General features: G+C 50.4%; 1 protein-coding gene across 1 annotated transcript; it reads left to right on the top strand.

Annotated features, from left to right (window-relative positions):
• The first annotated feature begins 586 nt into the window (after positions 1-586).
• Positions 587-23,856, top strand: SLCO2A1 (solute carrier organic anion transporter family member 2A1). The gene is made up of 14 exons (XM_010716533.3): positions 587-1,102; positions 8,097-8,234; positions 9,800-9,962; positions 12,567-12,782; positions 14,433-14,531; positions 16,259-16,392; positions 17,091-17,172; positions 18,178-18,342; positions 18,659-18,848; positions 20,807-20,966; positions 22,030-22,199; positions 22,723-22,787; positions 22,937-23,057; positions 23,162-23,856. The coding sequence occupies exons 1-14, from the start codon at positions 1,013-1,015 to the stop codon at positions 23,280-23,282; spliced, it is 1,914 nt and encodes a 637-aa protein (XP_010714835.2). The 5' UTR covers positions 587-1,012; the 3' UTR covers positions 23,283-23,856.
• The last annotated feature ends 145 nt before the right edge of the window (positions 23,857-24,001 follow it).

The following is a 24,001-nucleotide window of genomic DNA, read 5'->3' on the forward strand; positions in this document are numbered from 1 at the left end:
GGGCTGAGTTCAGAGCCAGTAAATCTGGGAATGGTGGCAATGGGGGAGAAAGGGAGGTGGGGAAGTAAGATGCTTGCTATGCTGCAGACTATGTTCCTGCATATAGTGCTTGCAGGGCATGGGGAAGGCATCACCCCAAAGAGTTATCCCATATCAATGCTGATTTTCCCATAGCTCTGCAGCTGAGGGCAGCCCGCAGGTCCCTCTCCCATGGTGTCAGGCCCCCTCTTGTGGCCAGCGGGCACCTGTGGGTGGCACTGGGTGCCTCTGGGTCTCCACCAACCTCCTCTGCCCTCCTTTGCCAGGAACCCCCCCTATTTGGGGAACCTGTACCCATGGAGAGATGTCACACCCACCCTGACACTGCTCTACCATTGCCGCATGCTTGGGCAGGAGCTCCTCCTCCTTAGGACTCACCAGCTTTGTCCCCCCAACACTGTTCTAGGAGCTGGGATTTGGGGTCACCAGGCTCAGGACAACCTACCCGGCTCACTCTCTCCTCACTTTACATAGGGAAAATAATTTTGATGAAGCACCTGAAGCTAGCTTCTCCCCCCTTCCCCAGCCCTTCTCCCTCTGACACTTTTTCTCCTTTGCGACAATAAATCAGTGCTCCACATAAACAAAGCCCCGGAGATCTATTCCTTAAAACAGCTCCCAGGAATCACACAAACACGATTTTTCCACGCAAGAAGGACGGGAGGAAGTTGGGTTAATTTTCACTCTGTGACTCCTTGCCTGAGGGAGGGATCTCTCCTGCAGTCCCCATCCCCAAAACACCCGGACCTGATGTGCTCCCACCGGCTCGCCGCACACCCGCGCTGGCTTCCTGCAGCTTTAAAGTTCCCTCTACACCCAAAGGAAAAGAGGGAGGAGAAAGGGTTTCATCATCGCTCCCGAGTGTGGACTTATAAAAACTTTGTGCTCACGCTGCCTGGCTCACTCATCGGCTCACCGTTTTCGGAGCAGGACGGGCCGGAGCCCTCACACAGCCTATCTGTTGGGGTGCACCATGGGGGTCCATCCCGAAGCTGCCAAGTCCCCAGTGGATGTCCCCAAAAGCTCCAGCACCTGCTCCCGTGGTATCTTCTGCAACATCAAGGTAAGGAGCGGCGATGCGGGAGGAGGAGGCTGGCACAGATGTGGTACCAGTGCTGAAACCAAGGCTGATAAAAAAAGGGGCAGAGAGCAAATCCTGCGCCCCGGCCCCAAGTGAGGTTGCGGAGCACCAGGGCTCGGTGCAAGCAACACGATGTGCTGCGTCCTGTACACGGCGTGCTGCTGCTGGGGAATGATTAACCACATCCTGGTGCGAAAGCAAAACGCTGCCCCAAGACTGTGTCCGTTCTTGGCGGGGAGAGGGGCAGCTTTGGGAGTGGTGGAGATGGCTGTGGGGTTCTCTCATTTTGCTTCGCAGCGCCTGAGGCAGCGGGGTGCAGTGTTGGGGTCCTGGTGGGGGACACATCCCTGGGCGTGCTTCCCCAGCAGCATCACTGAGCACACGTCTGCAGTGCTTTTTGGCTCAGAGCAGCTTTGGTAAGCCAAGGCATGAGGTCTGTAGTGGGGAGGAGTTTGGTTTGCTGTCAAGTGCTGATGTTTTGGGGTCACAGGCAAGCGTGCCAGCAGCACACAGGGAGCTGGTCCTTCCAGTCCTGTGTCCCTAAGTCCCTGCTGCTGTCTGAGCAGGTGACACAATTGCCCTTGCTGGCCAGGAAGACCCGTATAACAGAACATAGTGTGAACTGCTGATGTGTGAGGGGAGGGGGGACAGGAGGTGTCCCAATGTCCTTCAGGCTGTTCCAGTGGGTAAAGCTGCAAAGCGTTCCCATACCATTAACGTGCAGGGGTTTGTCATTGCACATCAGAGGGGTGATGTGCACTGTCTGGATGGAGCCATGCGCTGGGGAAAAGCTTCTGGTTTTAAGATCAAATGTGTATAAAGTGACAGGTGATGCCTTTCCTGAGCTGCTCGCTCTTCCTGCACTGCAAGGTTTGTTTTAAAAATATGCATGCCTTAAAAAAACAAACCCTGCTTCAAGGCAGTAAAGCAAGTGGAGGCTGCCAGTGCTCTCAGTTCCCCAAAAAGGGGTAGAAAATGAAAGCATCAGGATGGAGCTTCCAGATTTGGGAAGCTGTTTTGAGATGAAGGACAAGGTGTGCAGTAAACATCCTATCTGCACAATAAGCCCTTGGTGTGCTGTGGGCAGTATGTTGGGGAAAGTTTGTGTCTGGGTTATGTAGGAAGGCAGAATGTCCCAGCGAGGTCCCTCCTGCTACTTCCCAGCACTGTGGTCAGTGCAGAGGGAATGCTTCTGGTGGAAAGCAGTGGGTTTGAGCAGACTGCGGGGATTTGAAAGGCAGGATGGTGTGGCAGCTCTGTGGCAGCCCTGCTGGGATGCAGGAGGAGATGCTCTGTGAATGAGATGCCGGCACACGATCCCAGCTGAGTGCTGAGGACACGGCTGGGGGCAATTCCTGGTTGGCTCTGTGAAAGTTACTGTGTGTCGTGCATGGGAATCAATGATCGGATTGCAATAGCTCTGGGGCTCTCTGCTCTGATACTGAGCAGCACCACTTGGTGCAGCCCATGGGGTGTCTGCCTTGTATCCCCTCACTGGAGCAGCCTGATCTCTGCCCCTGTTTCTCTGTGTGGAACATGGGGGTGCTTGAAGTCCTTCAGAAGTTGGCTTCTCATTGCCTCAAAGAAAGATAACAGGGTGCAAAATGCTTTGTAACAGCATGCCAACCACCTTGCCCCGAATTAGGGTTCTTTCTGAGGCATTATCTATTTGCAGTGCCTCTTTCCGACTACAAATGGTTCAGCCGCTTTGCCTTAATTGTCTTAATTGTCTTTTGTGCACTAATCTAATTGGTAGCTAATTGTTTGTCCTGGGACCCCAGGAGCACAACAAGGCTCTCTAAATATCCGGTTCTTTAGCTGAGCTGTGCTGGTTTCAGCTGGGAGGCACTGGGGAGCAAACGGCGGGAGGTATTGACTTTGTGCTGAGTGGGAGAGGAGCCAGGAGGACAACAGAGGGTTACTGTCACCAGTGTCAGTTGAAAGAAGCTGAGGGTAGGTAGATCTCCCTTCTCTAGACTGCCAGGGGGTCTTTTGCAGGAGAGGAATGAAACCTTGCCTTGGGATCTGAGGTCCCAACAGTGCAAGGGCAAGTGTTGTTCTGTTCTTCAAAGGAACTGAAGGAATTTGTTGAGGAGAGTGCATTTCAGAAGACAGGAGATGTAAGAGTTGTTGTGCTCCTGCATCCTGTTGGAAGAGAATAGAAGTCTCTGTTGAAATGTTAGCCAGAATAGAAGGTGCATTGAGCCATTGGCATTTATCCTGAAGACAGTACGGCTTGATGCTGGAGAGCAAAGCACTGAGCATTCATGGTGTGTCAGGGCCACCAGACCAATCAAGAAAATCAGGGGGTGTTTCCAGTACTGGGTGCTGTGCAAGGAGGAATGGTGCCTTGGAGAGATACATGGTAAAGAAGCAGCAGGATGAAGGGCAAGTGGTGAGAAGCACCTGGAGCAAGTGGGGTCCTCAGCACTTGTGGTGGTGCTGCTGGTGGTTCTGGGCTTTGTGCATCCAAGGCTGTGTTTTACCTGGGTTTGGTGGGATTGCATTCTAACCTGGAAGAAGTGTCTGGAAGAACATCAGCAGCAAGATGGGGAAGAGCCAGAGGGTAAAACAGGTTGGAAAGCTTAGCGGGATCAAGGTCTAGGAGACACGAAACGAGTCGATTTTATGACGGGTGAGGTGGTTCTGTGCCCAAACACAGCCAAGGAGTGGTCAGCGGAGATAAGATTATCACAAGAAAAATAGGAGAGGAGTGTCGCTGATAGGGAGCTGTGGGTGTGTGGGAGGAGTGTTTGCACATGTCTGTGGGGCTGGGAAGACAGAATGAATCTGAAGCTGCCTCCGGGAGATCGTGGTCAGAGCCTCAGGCGGCGCGCAGAGAAAGTGAAAGCGAAGACCCAACCATGCAGCTGGTCTGCCTGCAGGAGTGGGATGGCTGCTTGCAGCATGCACCAGATATTGCAAGCAGAAGTGCTTCCCAGGAGTGAAGACCTTACCTCACATGCTGAGATCTGACCCCCACCAAAACTCCTTCTTCATTCTGCAGTGCACCTGCATCGCATGGCAGCCACGTGCCTTCCCCCGGAGCCTCTCTCTGTGCAGCTGAGCAAGGCAGGGCTTGCACAGTGCTCAGGATCCGGCAAATCCCACATGTGCCTGAGCTGAGAGAAGAGCAAATATTGTCTTTGCACTTGACAATTGCTGGTTGTAAAGCTTGGATTACTTGGCAGTAGATGTTATTGCAACTAATCACTTGGGAAGCCGCATGCTCTAGACAGTACCCGGCTGTTTTATTTGTTTATTTGTTTATTTTTTGCAAGACAAATAGGATCTGGGAGCCAGCTTTACCATTGGACCACATTCCTGGCTCTGGGGTGTTGTGCTGAGGAACACGGTGTGTGGCAAGCTACTTGGTTCCCTCGATAGAAACTGTGGGGTTTTTCTGCTCTTTTTTATTTCTACAGAGATGGAGGCACTGCATATCTCCCCCCGTGTGCCCGTGTATATCCAGGTGAAATGGGCAGGTGAGGGTCTCCTGCTTTGGGTGATAAATTTAGAGTTCCTCCAACCCTCCAAATGGGAGAAGGGGGTGAATCTCAGTACAGCGAGGGCAAACTCATGACCCAAAATTCCCAAGACTCAGCCAGAGCCTGTTGGTCTCCAGTAATGGATGACCCTTTCCAATGAAGTCAGAAGGCTTGGGTTTGGCCCTCAGAAACACAAATTACACCTCCAAATAGCACTGTGTGGACAGAAAGAGCTCACAGAGCGTCCTTACTCCTCGTCCTTTCCAAATATTTACTCCAGCCAGATTCATTGTGCGTCTCCCCGCTCTTGGCCGCGTCACGCCTCGGTGTCATTAATCAGCAGAGAGCAGTTTGATGGGCTCTGCAAGGATCTCCGCTTCTTTTTACGGCTCCCCAAGCAGCTGTTGTGTCCATCTAATAAATTAGGCTCTGGCTCTTTCCATCCGAGTCGTTAGCAACCGGGCTGCTCCCACATCAGCACTGATATGAGCGCAGTAGAGCCGGGGCAAGGAGGTGGCACAGACTGGAACATGGAGCTGCTGCTTCTGGGGGCCTCTGAGGGAGACCATTGATGTCCATATGTGTGGGGCTTCAGTCAGTTCTAGGCATCTTAAGAGCAGTAAAAAGTAGCTCAGTCGGCGTAGTGGGATTTCAAAACAATGCTGTTTGTTGTGTTTTTTTCTCCCCAAATTATTCCATCATCTGGAAGGAAAAGCCCTTCCTTTGGCACTCGTTTGCTTCTCCAGAACACTCCCTCCAGGCAGGGGTGAAGACACTGAGGAAGGACGTGAGCAGTGACTTTGGAAAGGAGTGCTGTTATCAAGGCATGAAATTGTGGAAGCAAAGAATGGATCCTTAGCTCACTGCTCCAGGCAGTAGAGAGGAAGGGGCAGTGGTCGTGCTGCACTTGGCAGCACCTTAGAATGAAAGGATCATGTCAGGCTGGATATTAAGAAAAAATTCTTCTTGGAAAGAGTGGTGATGCACTAGAATGGGCTGCCCAGGGAGATGGTGAAGGCACCGTCCCTGGAGGTGTTCAGAGCTGTGGAGATGTGGCACTGAGGGATGTGGGCAGTGGGCATGATGGGGTGGGCTGCGGTTGGGTCTGTGGGTCCTAAGGGTCTTTTCCTATGTAAATGATTCTATGATTCTATGAAAAAAAAAAAAAAACTGTTAAGATCGTCATATCCAACCATAAGTTCAAAAGACTCTGCCGTTCATTGAGCCACCATCTTCCTGAGCCCTGGTCCCCGCAGAAATGTGCTGGGCTCCCATCCATAGAAACGCTTCATTCTTTGAAATAACAAGAGATCTGAATCTCGTTACCTTGCTTTGACTCTGACCCATGTCAGCACATGCATGCCAGGTTCATGTTCTTTTTTCATTTCACCCAACTTCCCAAGCATTTTATTGGCTGCATTTATGATGCCAACCCAAAAAGCCTCTTACAAAACAGCTCGTTTTTCATTACAGCCTGTTTTAAAGTCCAGTCTCAGCATACTTTTAGTTAGCTGTCAGCTAAGACCAATGATAGTGGTGACAGTGTGTTATCTTATGTAAGCAATAATGGAGAGAGAGCGCCAGGAGATACGTGAGTACCAAGCTTGGCAGATGTAGGAGGTGGTGTGGGGCAGTGCTGCCCCAAGGCTGGCAGCTCTCAGGGCCCACATCCAGCCCCAGGAGCCCATTCCCCAAATGCCCACCCAAAGGATGGGCTCACTCCCTCCCTCTGACCTCTCTTTTGCCAACCCCTGCACTTCTCGTTCTCAGAGCAGGCTGACGCCGCTGAGCTGAACCCAGCCACCGTGACCCACCCTCCTCCCTCCTGAGCACCCCACTCATGCCTGTGCTGGGAGAGCTCTCCTACAGCTGCTCCACATCTCGGGCGGTCCCGGCTCTCCTCCGTTTCCCTAATGCTTCCTTATTTGAATGACTTCAGTAAGGTCTGGCCAGAGCTGCGGGAACAGAAATTAATGTTCCCTGGCAGCAAGATCCCCTCTTCATTTCTCATCCTCAGAGTCAACTCTCTGCATCAGGCCAGCTTGCTTGGGTTCATTAATTACGCACAAGCCCAGGCCAAGACTTGGGAAAGTGAAGGTGGCAGGTCCAGCCGTCAGCAGAAGGACATGTGCTTGGAGGTATTTTGGGGTGCAGGAGTGGATGGATGTCTGGTTTAGCTGTTTCTTTTCCATCTTGTCATCTGCCCCGCTTCCCAAGTCACATCCCACATGATCACGGAGGCATTTTGTCTTGGTAATGTCCCAGCCTGGGACCTTGCCCTCTCCTGCTCAGCTGACACAATGCCAACTGTGCACACGGTGTGTCTGTGTGTCTGCTCACACTCTGCCAATGGGGAGCTCGTGGTCGTTGCTGTGACCCCTCATTTCTCTTCCTGTATCCATCTTCTATTTCCCTGTGGTCTCTAGGTTATTATGTCTGCTCTCATCTCCTTTTCTGTTTGTTATTCTTTTGGATGCCAAGCTCTGCCATCTGCCCGGTGCCATCTTCCCTTGTGGAAGAAGCATCCCAAGAAGCCACTTCTTTGTCCTTAAGGACAAGACATGGTCGATTTCATTCTTTCTTCATGCCAGGCTTCATGCAAGGAGCCCAGGCTGCTGGGTGCCAATGCCATTTCAAATAAATAGCCTTGAGGAGCGTTGCTGTTCCTCTGTCCAGGACATAAGGAATTTGTCAGCACTTCAGTACCTTTGATCCCCCCATCCATCATCCTGGCCTTCCTGCTGTTATCTCCATGGGACACGCTTCCGGTGTTCAGCAAATATTTGATTTCCTGTGAATTTAAATAAAAAGACCTTTTCCCTTTTAAAAAAAAAATGATTTTAAAATACTTCTGGCACCAGACAGGACACATTCCATTCCAAAGAAAATAAAGGAAAACTGTTCTGTCTAAATATAGATCAAAAGACACTGGTGAGCTGCCTCCACATCCCCAGTCAGGAATGCTTCCCTCTTGCCGGCCACCCTGTCTCTTCCCACCATGCTCCTGCCCTGACCTATCAACTCCTGTATTCCCTCCTCTACTCCAGGGATGCTGTGTGTCCATTTGGTTGGGTTGCTGGCTCGGCCCCAAGACTGGCGTGGGGAAAGATGCTGTTTTTAGAATACCACGGAGGTCTTCCAGCAGCAAGAAGGCATTGGGCATGTTTTGTTCTTTCCCTCTGGGGTGTTTAAGGCCTTTAAAAATGCTTTCCTCCAGCACCCCCAGCCAATTTGCCTTACAGCCACGAGAACTCAAGGGACCACTGGGAAGGAGTGGGACTCAGGGAATGGAAAGCAGAGCAGCTCCTTTTTGGCTGCAGTATGGCACCGTGACACCATCGTTGCATGCCAACAGTGCAGCCATGTTGACCACCTCTGTCCCTGTGCATACGTATCCCAAGCCCCTCACACAGGGCATGGTGCCCAACAGCTACCTGTTGGCAGGGCAGCTGGTGGTACTGATTGGGGTGACACTTTCTTGCCCACAGGTGTTTGTGCTATGCCATGGCCTCCTCCAGCTGTCCCAGCTCCTCTACAGTGCCAACTTCAAGAGCAGCCTCACCACCATCGAGAAGCGCTTCGGGCTCTCCAGTCTCTCATCGGGTTTCATCTCCAGCTTACATGAGGTAATTGGGTGAGGTGCTTGTGTGTGGCCCCAAGGGGTGTCCGGAACAGGAGGAGCTTCCCAGAATAGGGTCTCAGGGTTGTTCTCCTGGTCTCACCAGGATCCAGCCCTTCCCCCCATCTCTCCTAGCTCTTGATGGCTCTATGGCAAAGCACTGTCACTGACGTCAAGTTACTGAGCTGACCTCAATCTAAACCGTGTCCAAAGTGCAGCTCAGCTTATTAAGTGTGGAAACAGCCTTGATTTAAACCTGACACTTCATGAGTGGCCACTCAATGACAAGATCATTAGGCAGTTCTGGAAGTATGGTTGATATGCAACCCTTTGAGGTATATGCCATTACTCACTTACTCCTCTGGAATAAATTCTCTGGATCATGTTGTCACAAATTACATCCTTTCTGCTAGCTCTTCGAGGCTAGCTAGGAAAAGCCCTGCTGGGAGAGACTTTCTTTTGATGGCACAGCCAAAAAAGTGCTTGTTGGATGCCCACCTTGCCTATGGCTGCTCTTCTTGCATGGGATCTTTGACCAATGGGCTCTGGGCACTGGGAATCCTCCTGGAGATGTAGGCGCCCAGATCTTATCCCAACCAATGCATGCACCCAAGGTTAAAAAGAAAAATTCAGTGGAGGACTTCTCACTGATTGGAACTAGGCCAAAACAACAAAAAAGAAGAGATTCACTGTAGAGAGCTGTAGCGTGTCATCTGAAACTGACATAACAATGTCTTACAAAGTATTCTACTGCTCACAGCAGCAATACATCAGTAACCCTTGCGCTCCTTATCCAAATTATTAAAACTCATGTGACTTTATGCTTGGAGATGTAATACCAAAGCAAAATCCAGCATCCCTTGGATTGGAATCTTTGCTTATCTAGTCTGCAGCAATTCCAAGAACAAAAACCACAAAGAGACAAAGAAGGGAGCCCATGTTAACATGTATAAAAAGGATATATACATGCTATACATAATGTATAACTTGTCCCAAGCTGAAAAAAAGCCACGTAGTGGTGATTTTTGTGTGCTCGTCCTGTTGCCTGAAAGCTACAGTTAGTATACCAAATAGGCTGCATATTTACACATCTCTCAGCTGATCAAGGAAAATGAGATTGTTGATTATGTCTGTAGCTGCAAACATCTAGTGTCACAAACATTTGCAATGAGCTGTACTTTGTACCTTATCTTGTGTTTGCTTAGAATTATGGGAATGAAGGTGATGAACTAAGTTTCTTGCTGGATTTGAGGGAATCATCAGGTTTTTGCCACGTCTTATGAAGCGGGGAACATATGGGTGGTGAGCAGAGCCCCAGATCCCAGGCAGGTTGTGAAGCAGGCTGTGATGACAAGGGATGCACACAGGGAGCCGAGGCCTGCTGGCTTTTGATAAGAAGGAAGCAGTGATTGCTACGAATCTGTGGGGTGAAGCTGAGGGTTGTTTTGCTCCAGCTCTTAGGAACCATGAGTGACTGAACAAGCACTCTACTCATTAGGACATGATCATGGGGGACTTGACTTCTCTGTTACATCTCCTAATGTCCTCTCTGTTTCACTTTGCTGTTTCCAGATTGGCAATGTGGTCCTCATCATCTTTGTCAGCTACTTTGGTAGTCGAGTGCACCGCCCACGGGTGATTGGAGCTGGGGGGCTGCTGCTGGCACTGGGAGCCTTCCTGGTGACCCTGCCCCACTTTCTCTCAGACCCCTACGAATACACCACACTAAGTGCTGGTAAGTGCCCTCACCCTTCCTGAGGAGGGGATATTAGGAGAAAACAGAGCTGGAGATCGTCCCTTGGTTCTGGAGACCGTGTGGGCAGTGGCCATGCACAGGAGAAGAGTAAACCAAGGGCTAAGGGCTAACATCACTCTTGGCACTACAGATATATGCATCTTGAATTCATCCTCCATCAGTGCTGTGCTCCACCAGATCTTGTCTTGATGTGAGGACGAACAACCTCAATTCATCCTCCGTGGGCATGCCAGTGCTGTGCTCCACCTTGTCTTGGTGTGGGGATGAACAACCTCTATTCATCCTATGCACACTCAGATGTCCTGATCTCCTCCTCCTTGTGTCTTCCCAAAATACCTTATGGTGTTGTGGGACATCTGGAGGAGCACACATAATTGGTTGAGACCCAGCCATCTCACAGGAGCAAAACTATGAGCACAAAGCACAAATACAGGATGTAGCAATGCATTGTACAGTTCTGGGTGGTGACACCACTTTCAACCTTGCCTGCAAAAGTCAAAGAAAGGCCACCAGCAAAGAGGTGGCCGTGCTTCCCCAAAAAGGGGAGGGTGGTTGTATCCACCCCACACAGAATTTGGAGTGCTTGGAGGGACTTAAGGCACAGATTTAGTATTTGAAGCCCAACTTTGGCATAATTTTGCAACCCTTTCTGAATGTGATAATAGCACAGGGTATCCCTTCTGTCTCTTCTGGATATCTTGCTTGGGCCACAGTTTTGTTTTTGGAGATGATGCTTATATCCTTATAACTTTGGATGAACCTCTTCAGTTCTGTGATTTTCTAGGGGGGGAGGGCAATGGCGCATTTAGAAATTTTGGATATTAGAAAAAACTCAGAAAGAGAGGAAATGCATTGTCACACACTGCCCAGGGAGGTGAGGGAGCCACCTGGAGGTGTTCCAGAGCTGCGGAGATGTGGCACTGAGGGACGTGGTCAGTGGGCACGGTGGGGTTAGATTTGGAGATCTCAAGGGTCTTTTCCAACCTTAATGATTATGCGATTCTATGATTCTAATTCCCAGGGGTACTCTCACCACAACAGTCCTGCCCACATCAGTTCTGTAGGGATGGCTGGTGTATACTCAAGATGTTTGTAGCCATGGTGTGTGTTGGCTGTCACATGCTCTGAGGACAAAGCAGTCCATCTGGCTGATGGGAAGGCTTTAGAGAGGAGGGCTGATGTGCATGCCCTATCCCTGCTCTAGCCAGTAAGAGACTTAATGGCTTCTGATTTAACTGGGCAGGCTTTGGGAACCAGCTGGTGTGCATGATGCCAGCTCCCGTTTCAGAATGCAGCACTCAGCCAAGCTGCAGTCCCCATGCTGTATCACCAAGGGGATGGCAAAGGCAGGAGCCATGGCTTTGTCAGGGAGCCGTTGGGTCGCTTTGGCTGTGAGTTTGCCACCAGAAAAGGTGTTCACGGTCCGTCTGCTCAGCACAATGGGACTCCAAGCATGGGCAGGGAGCATAGCACGGGGAAGAGATCTGCTCACAAATTCCTCCCATCCCTACTCCCCCTGAACAGGAAAGCTCTGCTCTGCCAGGTGTGGGAAGGCTGGTGCCACCCAACACCGGGGTTCATGGTCCCACCAGTGAGCACAGAACATTGGCACGGAAAAAACCAGTCCTGGGTTAGATTGCCCTTGTTTAACTTCTGTGGCTCTCACTGTTGCTGCCATAAAATCTTTATTAGCCAAAGAGGCTCCTTCTGTCTGGCGGCACAGACCCTCCTGGCCGTGCAGCTGCAATTGAGCTCGCATCAGGAATTTTGTGGTGACTATTAGGAATGTACTGCCACAATATGCCAGTTAGAGGCCCTACTCACCGGGCAAGCATTTGGATCTCTCATTTCTGCTTGCTCAGAGGCATAGAAAATCCACCGGTATTATACGAGTCAGGAAGATGCAATCAAAATGTTGAAAAAAATTACAAATATCAGTAATAACAAAAAAAGCCAGAAGAGGAAGAGCTAACAGGAGAAGACCAGAGCTTACTTTGTTTGCTCAGTAACACGCTCATTTTGCAGGCAAAACAGGTTTTTCCATCCGTTGCTGAATATTTACACTTTCCCACCGGCTCCGATACCGTCTGTCCAAGGGCTGCTGCCACTTGGCTGAGCCCAGCACTGCTGCAGACACAATGAAGAGCTTTTTATTCTCCGCCGACAGCCTGAATGTGACTAATGGAATGGGGCTGCAGGGCTGACCTTTCTCCTCAGCAGTTGCAAAAATTACTTTGCTTCTTTCTTCTTTAATGTGATAAAACCCACAGCTGGGCTCTTCGCTACCCTGAGCTGAGTGCAGCACCCCAGGGGGGTAAAGGTGATGAGGAGTGCTAAACAAAACAAGAAATCCATCCCAACTCCAACAGCATGCGCCTAGAAAGAGACTTGGAAGACACCTAATGTTTGCAGATTTAATGCAGCTGTGCAGAGGGGAGGTGGGAATTAGGGTCAGCCTGAGCTGGGAGGTGAGAATTAGGGTCAGCCTGAGCCAATTTATCACTACACTCCCCAGCAGGATTGATGCAGGAGTTGGAGGAGGCAGGAGTGTGTTTAGCTCTGTAATGCTCTTTGCTATTGCAGGTAACAAGAGCCAGATCCAGGCTGAGCTCTGCTACGCAGAGAACAAGTTTGTGTGCCCAAATGCCACCCAGGACCCTCAGAAGGAGGCCAGCAGCATATGGGCAATGATGGTCATCGCTCAGCTCTTGGCTGGAATTGGGACAGTTCCCATCCAGCCCTTTGGGATCTCCTACGTGGATGACTTTGCAGAAGCAAACAATTCTCCACTGTATGTTGGTGAGTGGGAAGAGCGTTGCTTTGTGTCAGTTTTTTTCCTTCAGGCATTCAAGCTGAGCTGGAGAGGGACTCCTGGCCTTCAGGGCATAGGGTGAGCATACAGAGGGACTCAGGTGAGGTCATCCCCTTGACGGTGCCCCATTCCTTGTCAGCCAGCTGTTCTCTGTAGGGTTTTGTTTATGGTGTGGGTGTTGGGAAGCTAAAGAACAAGAGCAAGGGGATGAGATGGCTGAGATGGAGCTTCTCACTTGTGTTAACGCCTGGGAGAACGTTCCACCGTCCATGGGCAGAAGTAGTAAGGGAGCCTTCCCTGAGGCCTTCTCCTGTTCTTACAAAGCATCAGTTCATCGGGCTTTAACCAGAGGTATGATGGCATATAGGAGCTGGTTAATGCAGGTTTTGCAGCAAAGCTGACAACTTTGCCATGGAATTGGCCATCTGACCCTGCCTGATGCTTGCTCCCGGGCTCAGGAGGACTTCTGAGCCCAAAGGGATGGGAAATGGCATCGATCTACACTGCCCTTTTTCCATGGGAATGGAAAACGTAGGCAGCTGGGGCTGGTGTGCCTACATGAGCTTCAAGTTTGGTTATTTGAAAACCTGATATTGTAAGTTATTTAAAAAATCTGATTCCCCCTGAGTGCAAACAATGTCTTCAAAGCAGCCAAAGGCGTCAGCGTGATTTAGGAAATAAAAGCGGATGTTCCAAAATAAGATAGGCACTTAAGGAGAAGAGAGAGCCTTTGGGCTTGGGCTCCCAAGGACAGGCACTGGCCAAGCCCTGAGGAGCTGCTTTAAAGGGCTGGTTTGTTCCTGACTGCATAGGTAGTCATTTTAGGGCCATGGGAATGTCTCTGTGCATCTAGGTTGCCTCAATACAGTGTAAATGCCATTGGTGCTTGAGTTTTGTTATGTTTTAGGAGAACAAGGAGTTTTTTCCAGGAAGGAAAGTCAGATCCTCTCATTCCAAAGAAGTCAAAAGGAAACATTTTGACCTCATGGGTTTGGTCTGAGCTATCTGCTTTTGGGGCAGGAGTAGGTCAGAAGAACCAAGGGTGATTTACTGCCCTTTCTGCTCTCCCTGAGTCATCGTGTTTCACTTCCACTGATGTTTTGAACAAACAGTTTTTGCTTATCTCTAAAAGAGTGAAGCGACAGCTTTGCTTTTTGGGGTTTTTTTTTTGCCTTCTATGTGAGGGTTAGAGTCTCAATCACCACAGGAGCCCCAGAGCCACATCATTACCTTCCTGCAGCTCCCTGCTTGGTCACAGAGAACCACCAGTACTGTCAGTATAGCAAATCCACAAGACAACGGGAAAGACAAGGGGGAATGGTTTTAAACTAAAAGAGGGGAAATTTAGGTTGGATGCGAGGAAGACATTTTTTACTCAGAGGGTGGTGAGGCCCTGGCACTGCTGCCCAGAGAGTGCGGGTGCCCCAAACATGGAGGTGCCCAAGGCCAGGATGGATGGGGCCCTAGGCAGCCTGAGCTGGTGGGGAGTAAGGATGGAGCTCAGTGATATTTAATGTCTCTTCCAACCCAGGTCATTCTATGATCCTATGATTTTTCTCTTTTGCATGTTGTAGCATCATTCTTTCTCCATGTCTGAATGAGGCTGTGATCTACTCACACTCTGCTCTTTTTCCCAGCCATCCTCTTTGCCATCGCAGTGTTTGGCCCCGCGTTTGGGTACCTGCTGGGCTCTGTGGTGCTGCGGCTCTTCGTGGACATTGGCAGAGTTGACATGGGTGAGTATTTCCCAAGTCGGGCTGGTCTTCTTAAAAGCCTCTGTGAAACAGAGGATTGCTCTGAGAGGACTGGAGGTAGAATGCACTCCTTACTCTTGTGACCCAAATAAATGAACCTGGGATAGCGTTCCAGGGTCACTTCTCCATCATCTCCCCACAAGGAAGGTTACAGGTGGACCTGAGGTCACCATGGAAGCAGTGCCTTGCAGCAGGGACATCTCAGTGTCCTGCTCAGCATGGTGGTCATTGCTGCTTGCTGCTTCCATGCTGAGGAGGTGCCGTACTGCACAGTGCCAGAGAGGATCAGGAACACCTGAAGCATCCAGCAGGGAGAAGACAGAAAGCCATGGGGCAGCCACTGTCCTGCATGTCCATGGGAAGTCTTGATTCAGATTGGATGTGAGAAAGATCTCCTAGAGAGTGGCTCCTAGAGACACTAGAACAGGCTGCCCAGGTGGGGTCACTGTCCTTGGAGGTGTTCAAGAACCACTGAGGAATGTGGTTTAGTGAGCAATACTGGTGGTAGGTGAACATTGGACTAGATGACCTTAGAGGTCTTTTCCAACCTCAGTGATCCTATGATTCCACTCAATCTCCTGCCCACCACCCTTCACCAGCATCTGCAGGGATGGAACCAAGCTGGCACTACCATGGGACTTATTTCCTCTGTCCACTGTGTCTGCTTATTATTCCTGGTAATTTAATCACTAAAGAATTCTCCCTGGCTTCATCAATAATGTGGCTTTTCCTGTGTTTCCTTTGGGAGATCAGAGCCTGCCTGACATATTTGTCCCGTGCCTGATAAGAATAATAAATGAACCCAAGACAGGAAACAGCAAAAAGCCTTGGCTCGCACCCTGTGGCAGCAGAGAGATGCAGCATCTCCTGCCCGGTCGCTCCATGATGACGTCCACATCCGCAGTGGATCGGTGCCTTCAGGGCAGTGAGGCAATTGTTCAGTGGGGTGGGGGTCACTACTTCTGTGTCCTGGGCAGGAAGCCGACCCTGAGCCCTCCCAAAAAGTCCCTGCAATGGGGAGATGCACTACGTGTGCCAAACCAAGCAAGCCTTCGACCTCTGGTGAACAGCCGGAGGATGTCCACGCTGGGATGGAGCGGTGCTTGTCTCTCCTCCTTTTTCCGGACAAAGGGTGTGAGCACCCACAGTTTTGTCCACTCGGAAGCCATTCTCATTAGAAGTGTTCTTCTGCCAGCACGAGACTATGTGAGTTACCGAGCCTGAAGCGGTGGGAGAAGAGACATTTCCAGGAAAATGGCTGTGCCTTTTCCCAGTTCCCATCTCACCTGGGCAGCCAGGGAAGATAGCATGGTCCCAACCCAACTGTGTGCCTGGGTAGAGGAGGTTGGAGCCAGGGCCCTGCTGTCACCGTCTGGCTGCAGTGCTTGGGCCCATGCTATCAGTGTGCTGTGATGTTGATTATATGTGTCCCTTGGGTACTGGTGAGGCCATTTGTTTGGGTGGGGACTGATGAGGAAAGCTCATCCACACCCACATATATGGACAGAGGGACTCACTGATTCCCAGAAGCCAGAGCTCATCTTGATATGAGCTTGTAGGAGCTCTCACCCCCCTTCATTTGCCACATCAGCAGAGAGACCCATAGGCTGTGCTCACACCATTTTGTCCATATTCACATGGACGTTTTCCCCTTTTACCACTGGACTTGCACAGGCAGAGCTCTGATGGCGGGTCTTTGTGTCTTGCAGCAACAGTGACCCTGACCTCGCAGGACCAGCGGTGGATCGGAGCCTGGTGGCTGGGGCTGCTGATCTCCTCCGGCTGCTTGGTGCTCACGTCCATCCCTTACTTCTTTTTCCCTCGGTACATGCTGAAGGGAAAGGTGAGACTCCACCTCAGGAGGACCTTACCAGGGTAGCATGGTGGCTGCAGGTCTTCTTAGAGTTCCTCTTTGGTAGGGGGTCTGTCCTTGGTGACTTCACCTTCCCAGAGTGTCCCACTCCCTGTCAATGGCAACGACCGTATCTCAACACCCTACCACAATGCCTTCTGTGAGGTTATAGTCACTGTTTGAAAAATGGGCTTTTTGTTTGGAAAAAATAGGAAAGAAACAAGGCAGGTTTCCCATTAAAACAAATAAGAAAAGACACAGAGCTATCAAAACATTCCACTTCAGTATTTTCAAAGCCAAGCCTCATTGGTTTTGTTTCAAAAAAAATAGTGTTTGGGGGATTTTTGGTCTTGTTTAACCATTGATTCTTTAAAGGTCAAAATCAAAACCCAAATATTTCAGGATTATAGTTTAAGGACCCACCAGACCGGAGCTGGCCTGTCTCCAACTTCCATTTCCCCTTTTTTTTTTTTTTTTCAGAACTTAAGAAGCAATATCTTCCTTTTGGTCAGAGTTCAAAGCTTTCCAAGCTCTTATAATCTCTCTGAGTTGAGTCTTGCTGCTCTACTCAAAAGTCAAAGATGCCCATGATGGGCTCTGCTGCTCCCTGGCCTTGCTGAGTCCCAGGGCTGCACCAGCCAGGCACCCGCGCTCCTCTCATGGCTGGATGCTCTTCTCTTCCTCTCCAGGACCCAAGCTCAGAGGATGGCATGCTGAGGAAGATGGAGAAGAGGGAATTTGAAGAAATCTCCCTGCTGGAATTTATCAAAAGTAAAGAGCTGACATTTACAGGCGAGGGTGAATGGGGATGCAGGGAGGTGGCATGGCCTGTATCCCATGTTAGCCTGGGCTGGGCAGACACTACAATATTGGCATTTACAGGTTGACCTCACCTGTGTTGGGTGGAGACTCCAGTCAGGACTCTCCAAGGCCGTAGCACATGGGCACCATCTTTCCCTAAGAACTAATAGGATGAGAGAGAATGGCCTCAAGTTGTGCCGGGGGAAGTTCTGGTTCAGTACTAGGAAAAACTTCTCCAAAATAGTGGTGATGCACTGGAATGGGCTGCCCAGGGAAACGATGGAGTTACTCTCTCTGGAGGTGCTCAAGAACCATGGAGATCTGGTACTGAGGAACTTAGTGGGCAGTATTGGTGGTAGGTGGATGGTTGGACTGGATTATTTTAGTGGTCCTTTTCAGCCTTAATGATTCTATGACTGCTGAAGGAGGGACGCTGCTTCCCTCCTGCTCTTAGTCATCAGCATTGAGGTTTGAATCATTTCTGATGGTAGTTCTGAGGTTTTTACATGACATGAGGCTCCATAAGGAGCCATGGGGCTGCTAGTGCCACCAGCTGCTGCCTTGAGGTTGCTGCGCCTCGGCTCACCATCTTGTTTATGAGTAGCTGTTGGGATTTCACTGGTGAGAGGGACTGTGTCATGACCTTAGGCTCATAATGATTTGTTTCCAGTTGAAGTCACTCCCTCTCCATCCACTGCAGTCACATCCTGTGGCCATCAGCCCCCTCTTCTCTATCTCATTGAGCTTTGATGGATGCTGGCACTCAGCTAGAAGAGGAAAGCTAATTAGAGGCCAAATAAACAGACCTGCTTCTGAGAGGCCTGGAGTCAGTCTGCCTGGGCTGCAAGACCAGGATGTCCTGGCCAGGCAGGGGAACACAATGTCCCATCAGGAAACCACACTCTCTTCCTCAGCCACAGGAGCCATGTCTGGACCTTGTAGCTAAAACTTGCTTTTCCTGATGTTTCCTCACAGGATTCCCGAAGATCTTCCTCAAGCTGCTCCTCAACCCCCTGTTTATCCTCCTGGTGCTTGCTCAGTGCAGCTTCTCCTCTGTCATTGCGGGTCTCTCCACCTTCCTCAACAAGTTCCTGGAGAAGCAGTACGGTGCTACCTCCTCTTATGCCAACTTTCTCATCGGTGAGCAGGGAATGACCACATCTGTTCACTTGCTCTTGGGGGCCAGAGCAGCTCTTGTTGGAAATGCACATGGGTGAAGCAGGTCTGCGTAGCTCTGATGCTGAAAGAAGTGATAATGCACCAAAGCTTGCTTCTACATCTCCAAGTGAAGCTCCTGAGGCTGAGATTTCCTCATAGGTGCCAACTGTTTGGGTCTTGGTCTATCCTGAGTAACAGTCCGTGGATTCTCCCAGCCACCATGAGGTCCCTGACCTCCAGCCAGCAGCAAGGTGTCTGGCAGGCAGGACCCCTGCCTGATGCCTTCGTTCCTCTGCAGGAGCTGTCAACCTGCCAGCAGCAGCACTTGGGATGCTCTTAGGAGGAATCATCATGAAACGCTTCGCCTTCTCCCTCCGGGCCATCCCCCGGTTCTCCGTGGTGGTACTGGTTTTCTCCATCCTCATCTGCCTGCCCATTTTCTTCATGGGCTGCTCCACAGGGCTCGTCGATGGGATCTACCCCTCCAGGTAACACAAGCACTTGGGTTGTTCCGAGTTTTGTGTTCCTCTCCTCTCCAGCTCTTGACTTGATTAACCACGGGGTCACTCCTGGAGGAGAGATAAGCACTGTACCGCACAGAGAACTTGGAAGGGCATTTATTCCTGATTTCTCAGGGTATATTTTTCTCTCTAGCCCTGGATTTCTAGGGAGAAAGTAGTGTTAGTGCCCGTGTCCACATGTAACACGCTGCTCTTGTTCCGGCTGGACGTCACCTTTCTGCTTGTCTGGGTGGAAACCTTTGACTGTTACTCTATTTTATTTTATTATTATTATTTTTTTTTTTAGTTATTGAAGTGATATTTAGACTCCACTCCAGGCTTGCTGTCAAGTGCATCGTGCACAGGTCATTTGCACCATCAGCATATCTGCAAGGAACTTTTGTGCACATTTCCCTTTGCCAGCGATAAAGCTCCCATCCCATGGTACAGTGAGGGACAGGGCTCTTCATGCCCAGTTAAAAAAAAAAAAAAAAAAAAAAGACAAAACAACAAACTCATGCTTGGACAGCATTTTCATATTTTGTTCTATGGTCTGTATGGCACGTAATATTAATTCAGGATCATACAATAGTCTGCCGAGGCATTGTTATCCCTGTTGGCATCCCTGTTGGCTTTTTGCGTGAGAGCAAGACTTTGTGCCTTCAGCTCAAGCTCAGATGCCACTTGCTATACTTTGGAAAGCATCTTAGCTTCACAGTGCTCATCTCCTGCTGGTAATATTAGCCCTGCTAGCACTCACTGGACTTGATGGGGTTTGCTAATGGAATGGAAGGCTGGTAGGTGGACTTGCATGACAAGAAGGATGCTGGAGGAAGGCAGAGATTGATTTCATGTTTGCAGCCACTGTCCTTAGCTCACCTTCAGCTTTTCCTGCAGTTCAGTGTAGCACATGAGATGGGCCACATGGAGCTGTAGGGTCTGGGGAACTTGGTAGATCTTTCAACCTCTAGCAGCTCTGGAGCTCGCAGAGCTACTGCTGTCTGCATGCTGAGACATGAGTCCATGAGAGTCATGGGACTGTTTGGGAAAGGCCCATACTGGAGTTGTCAGTGCTCCCATTTGCAGCAGCTGCCTCGTGCTGGCTGGAGAGGAGCAGAAACATGACAGCATTGCCTAACCCACCCAAGGGACTGTCCCTTTGGATGTCACATCCAAGCAGACCCTTCCTTCTCATCAAAGACTTCAGCAGGGACATGCCTTCCAACAACAGTTGCGTTCTCCATTTCCCACAGCCCCAGCTTTGTCATCTTCTCCCCTCTGCCTCTCCTTCTGCAACACCTGCAAGAGTCCAATACCCAAGCTGCTCTGACCACTCCTAGCTGTAGCCCTGAAATGTGAAAACACCATTCCCCTTGAGCTTCAGGTGCTGTGAACCAGGTGGATGGTGCCCACCAGCCCAAGGATGGACCCCAGGGCAGCAGGCAGAGGGTGCTGCTCCCACAGCTGAGTTCCCTTGGGTAGTGAGGCAAGACAGAACAGATCATTCAGCTTATCCTCTTGCCTTACACACTGTCATCAGGTTTGTCTGGAAGTGAGCCCATTTCCAGTTGTTGTCTGGATGGCGTTTCCAGCTGGGGCTCCTCGCACATCTGTTTGTGCGGTTTTGGATGGAGCCCAGATAACATTTCTCCAGGCATTTGCTGATTAGTTTTCAGCTAGGGAAAAAAAAGAAGTGTGTGAGCATTTGTTTGCAGACATAACATAATTACAGGCTGCTAAGTTCCCTGTATGCTGCAGAGGTACCTGCAGGGGATAGGGGTCTGGCACAAGGCCAGCCTGCTTCTGGCAGCATCCCAGCACACATAGGAACAGGGAAACTGGTTAGATAGGAAGAGGACTGGGGAGGGACTTTTTTTTTTTCTGCCCTATTTCTAATTTTTTTTTATTATTTTATTTTAATTTTTTGTTTATTTTCTCTTTGGCAGAACACAGAGTTCCCAGCCACAGGTTAAGGCACCCAGTGGGTGCCGCTGCTCCGAGCACATCTTTCACCCGGTGTGTGGAGAAAACAACGTGGAGTACATCTCACCCTGCTTTGCTGGCTGCACCAACAGCAGCACTGATTCCTCAGCTCCCAGAGAGGTGGTGAGTAGCAGGAGCAGGATGTGGCCACCAAGCTGAGCTGTTGTGGCCATGCCAAGATCCAAAGCATTTCCAGAAGGTTTGAGGTTTTGCAATGAGTGCACCTTGCTTGATGGTCAAAGTGGAGACTATTGCAGTGCTGTAGGAATTTGGATGTGGTAGAACCATTTAGATATTTGAATTATTCTTTAAGGAACTAAGAGAGACCTCTAGATCAACTGCCCTTGTTGACTTCAACTTAATAGGACAAGGGATAATGGCTTTAAACTAAAGGAGGAGAAGTTCTTTACACAGAGAGGGGTGAGGCCCTGGCACTGCTGTCCAGAGAAGTGTGGGTGCCCCATCTCTAGAGGTGCTCAGGGCTGGACTGGATGGGGTCCTGGGCAGCCTGAGCTGGTGGGGAGCAGCCAGCCCATGGCAGGAGTGGGACAGGGTGTTAACCCTTCTAGCTCTGTCACTTCTGAACAGAGAAGGTCTTGGGCATGAGGTGGTGATTGGTGGTCATTTTGGCCATAGTGACCACGAAGTAGTCAAATTAAAAATGAAGAAAGCTGCTACAAAACCTCAACCCTGGTCATGGGAGAGCAGATATTAGGCTGCTCAGGAAACTACAGTTAGGAAGATCTCCTAGGAAAATTGTTTTTGAGCAGGGAGGCTTGGGTCTACCTGGAGGGTAGGCAGGCCCTACCTTGGCTGGAAAGGCCTGGGACAAGTAGGGGAATGTTGGCACATCCCCTTGCAGGGGGTCAAGATACCCAACAGGATGTCATGGCCATATCATTGGAGCTGATGCTTCCATTGCTCCTTTGTCAAGTGGTCTGGTGACATAAAACCACAGAATCAATTCCACAGTGGAAAGACCACTAAGATCATCAGGTCAAATCCCAATCCACGCCTGTGATCCAGACCGTGTCCCTCACTGTGACATCTACCCTTTTCTTGAACACTTCCAGGGACAAGGACTCCACCATCCCCATGGGAGCCTGTGCCAATGTTCCACCCCTCTCATAGCATGACTAGGGGAGTTTTACATGTTTGTCTGTTTGTTTTCGAATGTTTCCAACAGATCTACAGAAACTGCTCCCAGATCTCTGCCGGTAACGGGTTGTCCTCTGCCAAGACGGGCTCCTGTCCCCTCAGCTGCTCCCACATGCTCCTCCCTGCCATCTTCCTCATCTCCTTCGCTGCCCTGGTGGCCTGCTTGTGTCACAACCCCCTCTACATGATGGTGTTACGGTGAGCAGTGGGCAGGGGAGTTTGTGGGGCAACAAGTTTCAGCTGCGTAAAGATCTGAGGACACTTGTTCACCATTTGACCAAGTTTTTCAGGTTTCTCTTTCATCAGTAACAGGAGGGTCTCAGTAAGCAGGAATCCCCTTGTTTTAATGCTTTGACTGTCTTGCTAAAGAGCAACTCCTTCCTTCACACCCCTGGCTATGAAGTATGGCAATTCCCTAAACAGTAGAATGCTTCCTCTTTCAGCAATGCTCTTCCTTGCATTTTATATCAGGGAGAATGGAGTAGAGCTTCGCATGAACACAAAACCCCATGCTGTAGCATCCCACAAATTTTCATCCCAGCAGCTCTCTCTGGTGCAGACCTGAGCTCCTCCTAATCCCCACGGAGTCATTCAACCACTGTTCTCCATTCCAAACTGGAAGAACAAGGGAGAAACTGGGTCCATGGCTATGAACCTGACAGTGAAACTAGGAGAGCACTGCTGCCACCAGCTCTGACCTCACCTGGCTTCTCCCTTGCAGGGTGGTGAACCAGGATGAGAAGTCATTTGCCATTGGCGTCCAGTTCTTGCTGATGAGGTTGCTGGGTGAGTGACCGCCTCCTGATGAGGCTGGGGGGGTGACAGGGCACGCTAAAGCTTGCTAGAGACACAGGAGGCATGTGACCTCCTTGGAGGCAGCAGGTGAAGCTGGCAGGAAGGGCAGAGAGCCTGACCCAGCCCTTTCTTCTCCAAAGCCTGGCTCCCAGCTCCAGCCATGTTTGGTGCCCTCATCGACTCCTCCTGCATCTACTGGCAGAAACAGTGCTCACAGCGTCGCTTCTGTGCCTACTACAACAACGACTTCCTTCGCAACAGGTACCTGTCCCCAGCTGTGGCACCTGGAGCTGCCACGGTGACAGTCCCCAAAGCCACCTGGAGCCACCTCTGGATAGGGCATCTCCCTCCTCTTCTCTTCACAGATACCTGGGGCTGCAGATGGGATACAAAGTGGTGGGCACCATCCTCCTTGCCCTCATTGGCTGGAAGGTGAAGAGGAGCAAAGAGTACAATGTGCAGGAGAAGGCGGCCGGCCTGGTGTAACTGAGCAAAGACTGACTGCACTTCATTCCCCACCACCAGCACTTTGCCCTTTGGGGAATTTGGTTGATTTCTCATTCTTTTGTATTGGAGCAACATCAGCATAGTAGCTCCTCACTCCTCTCCTGACAACTCAGCCTGGGGAGAGGGCATCTTTGTGCTCCCAGCAAAGGACAATCCCCACTGGTCCCATCTTTGGATGCAGCTCTGGGCACATTGGGGACCAGCTCCTCCAAGACTCACCAATTGCTTTGCACTCCCAGGAAGCAGGAGGCAGATAGGGGCTGTGTTCCAGCCTGGACCCACATACACAGATGCAAGCAATGGTCCTGCTCCGCTGTGCCTTTTCCAGCCAGGTGTTGCCCTCCAGACAGGATAGGAGCAAGCAAGATTGCTGCCAAGTCCTAGGGGCTTCCCTGTCTGCCCCTGCCCATCTCTCTTGTACAGGTCAACATGGACATGAAAAGTCATCACTTGTGGTTTAGTACAAAAGATTTTGGAATGGGTTTGACTGTTGTGGGGTTTTTTTTGTTGTTGTTGTTGTTTTTTGTTTTTTTTAATAAAGGTCAATTTTCCATGTGGTGTTGTGTTGGTCACCCCCACCCTGTTCAGAGCTATCCCTATGGGCAGGCAAGGGGGAATATCCCTGCCCCAATGATAGGATGGAACTGGCCTGGGGGAATAGAGCTAGGTCTGGAGGGCTGAACTGGGTCTGGGTGTTG

Source organism: Meleagris gallopavo, chromosome 11, assembly GCF_905368555.1.
Source record: "Meleagris gallopavo chromosome 11, MGAL_WU_HG_1.1, whole genome shotgun sequence".
NCBI lineage: Eukaryota > Metazoa > Chordata > Aves > Galliformes > Phasianidae > Meleagris > Meleagris gallopavo.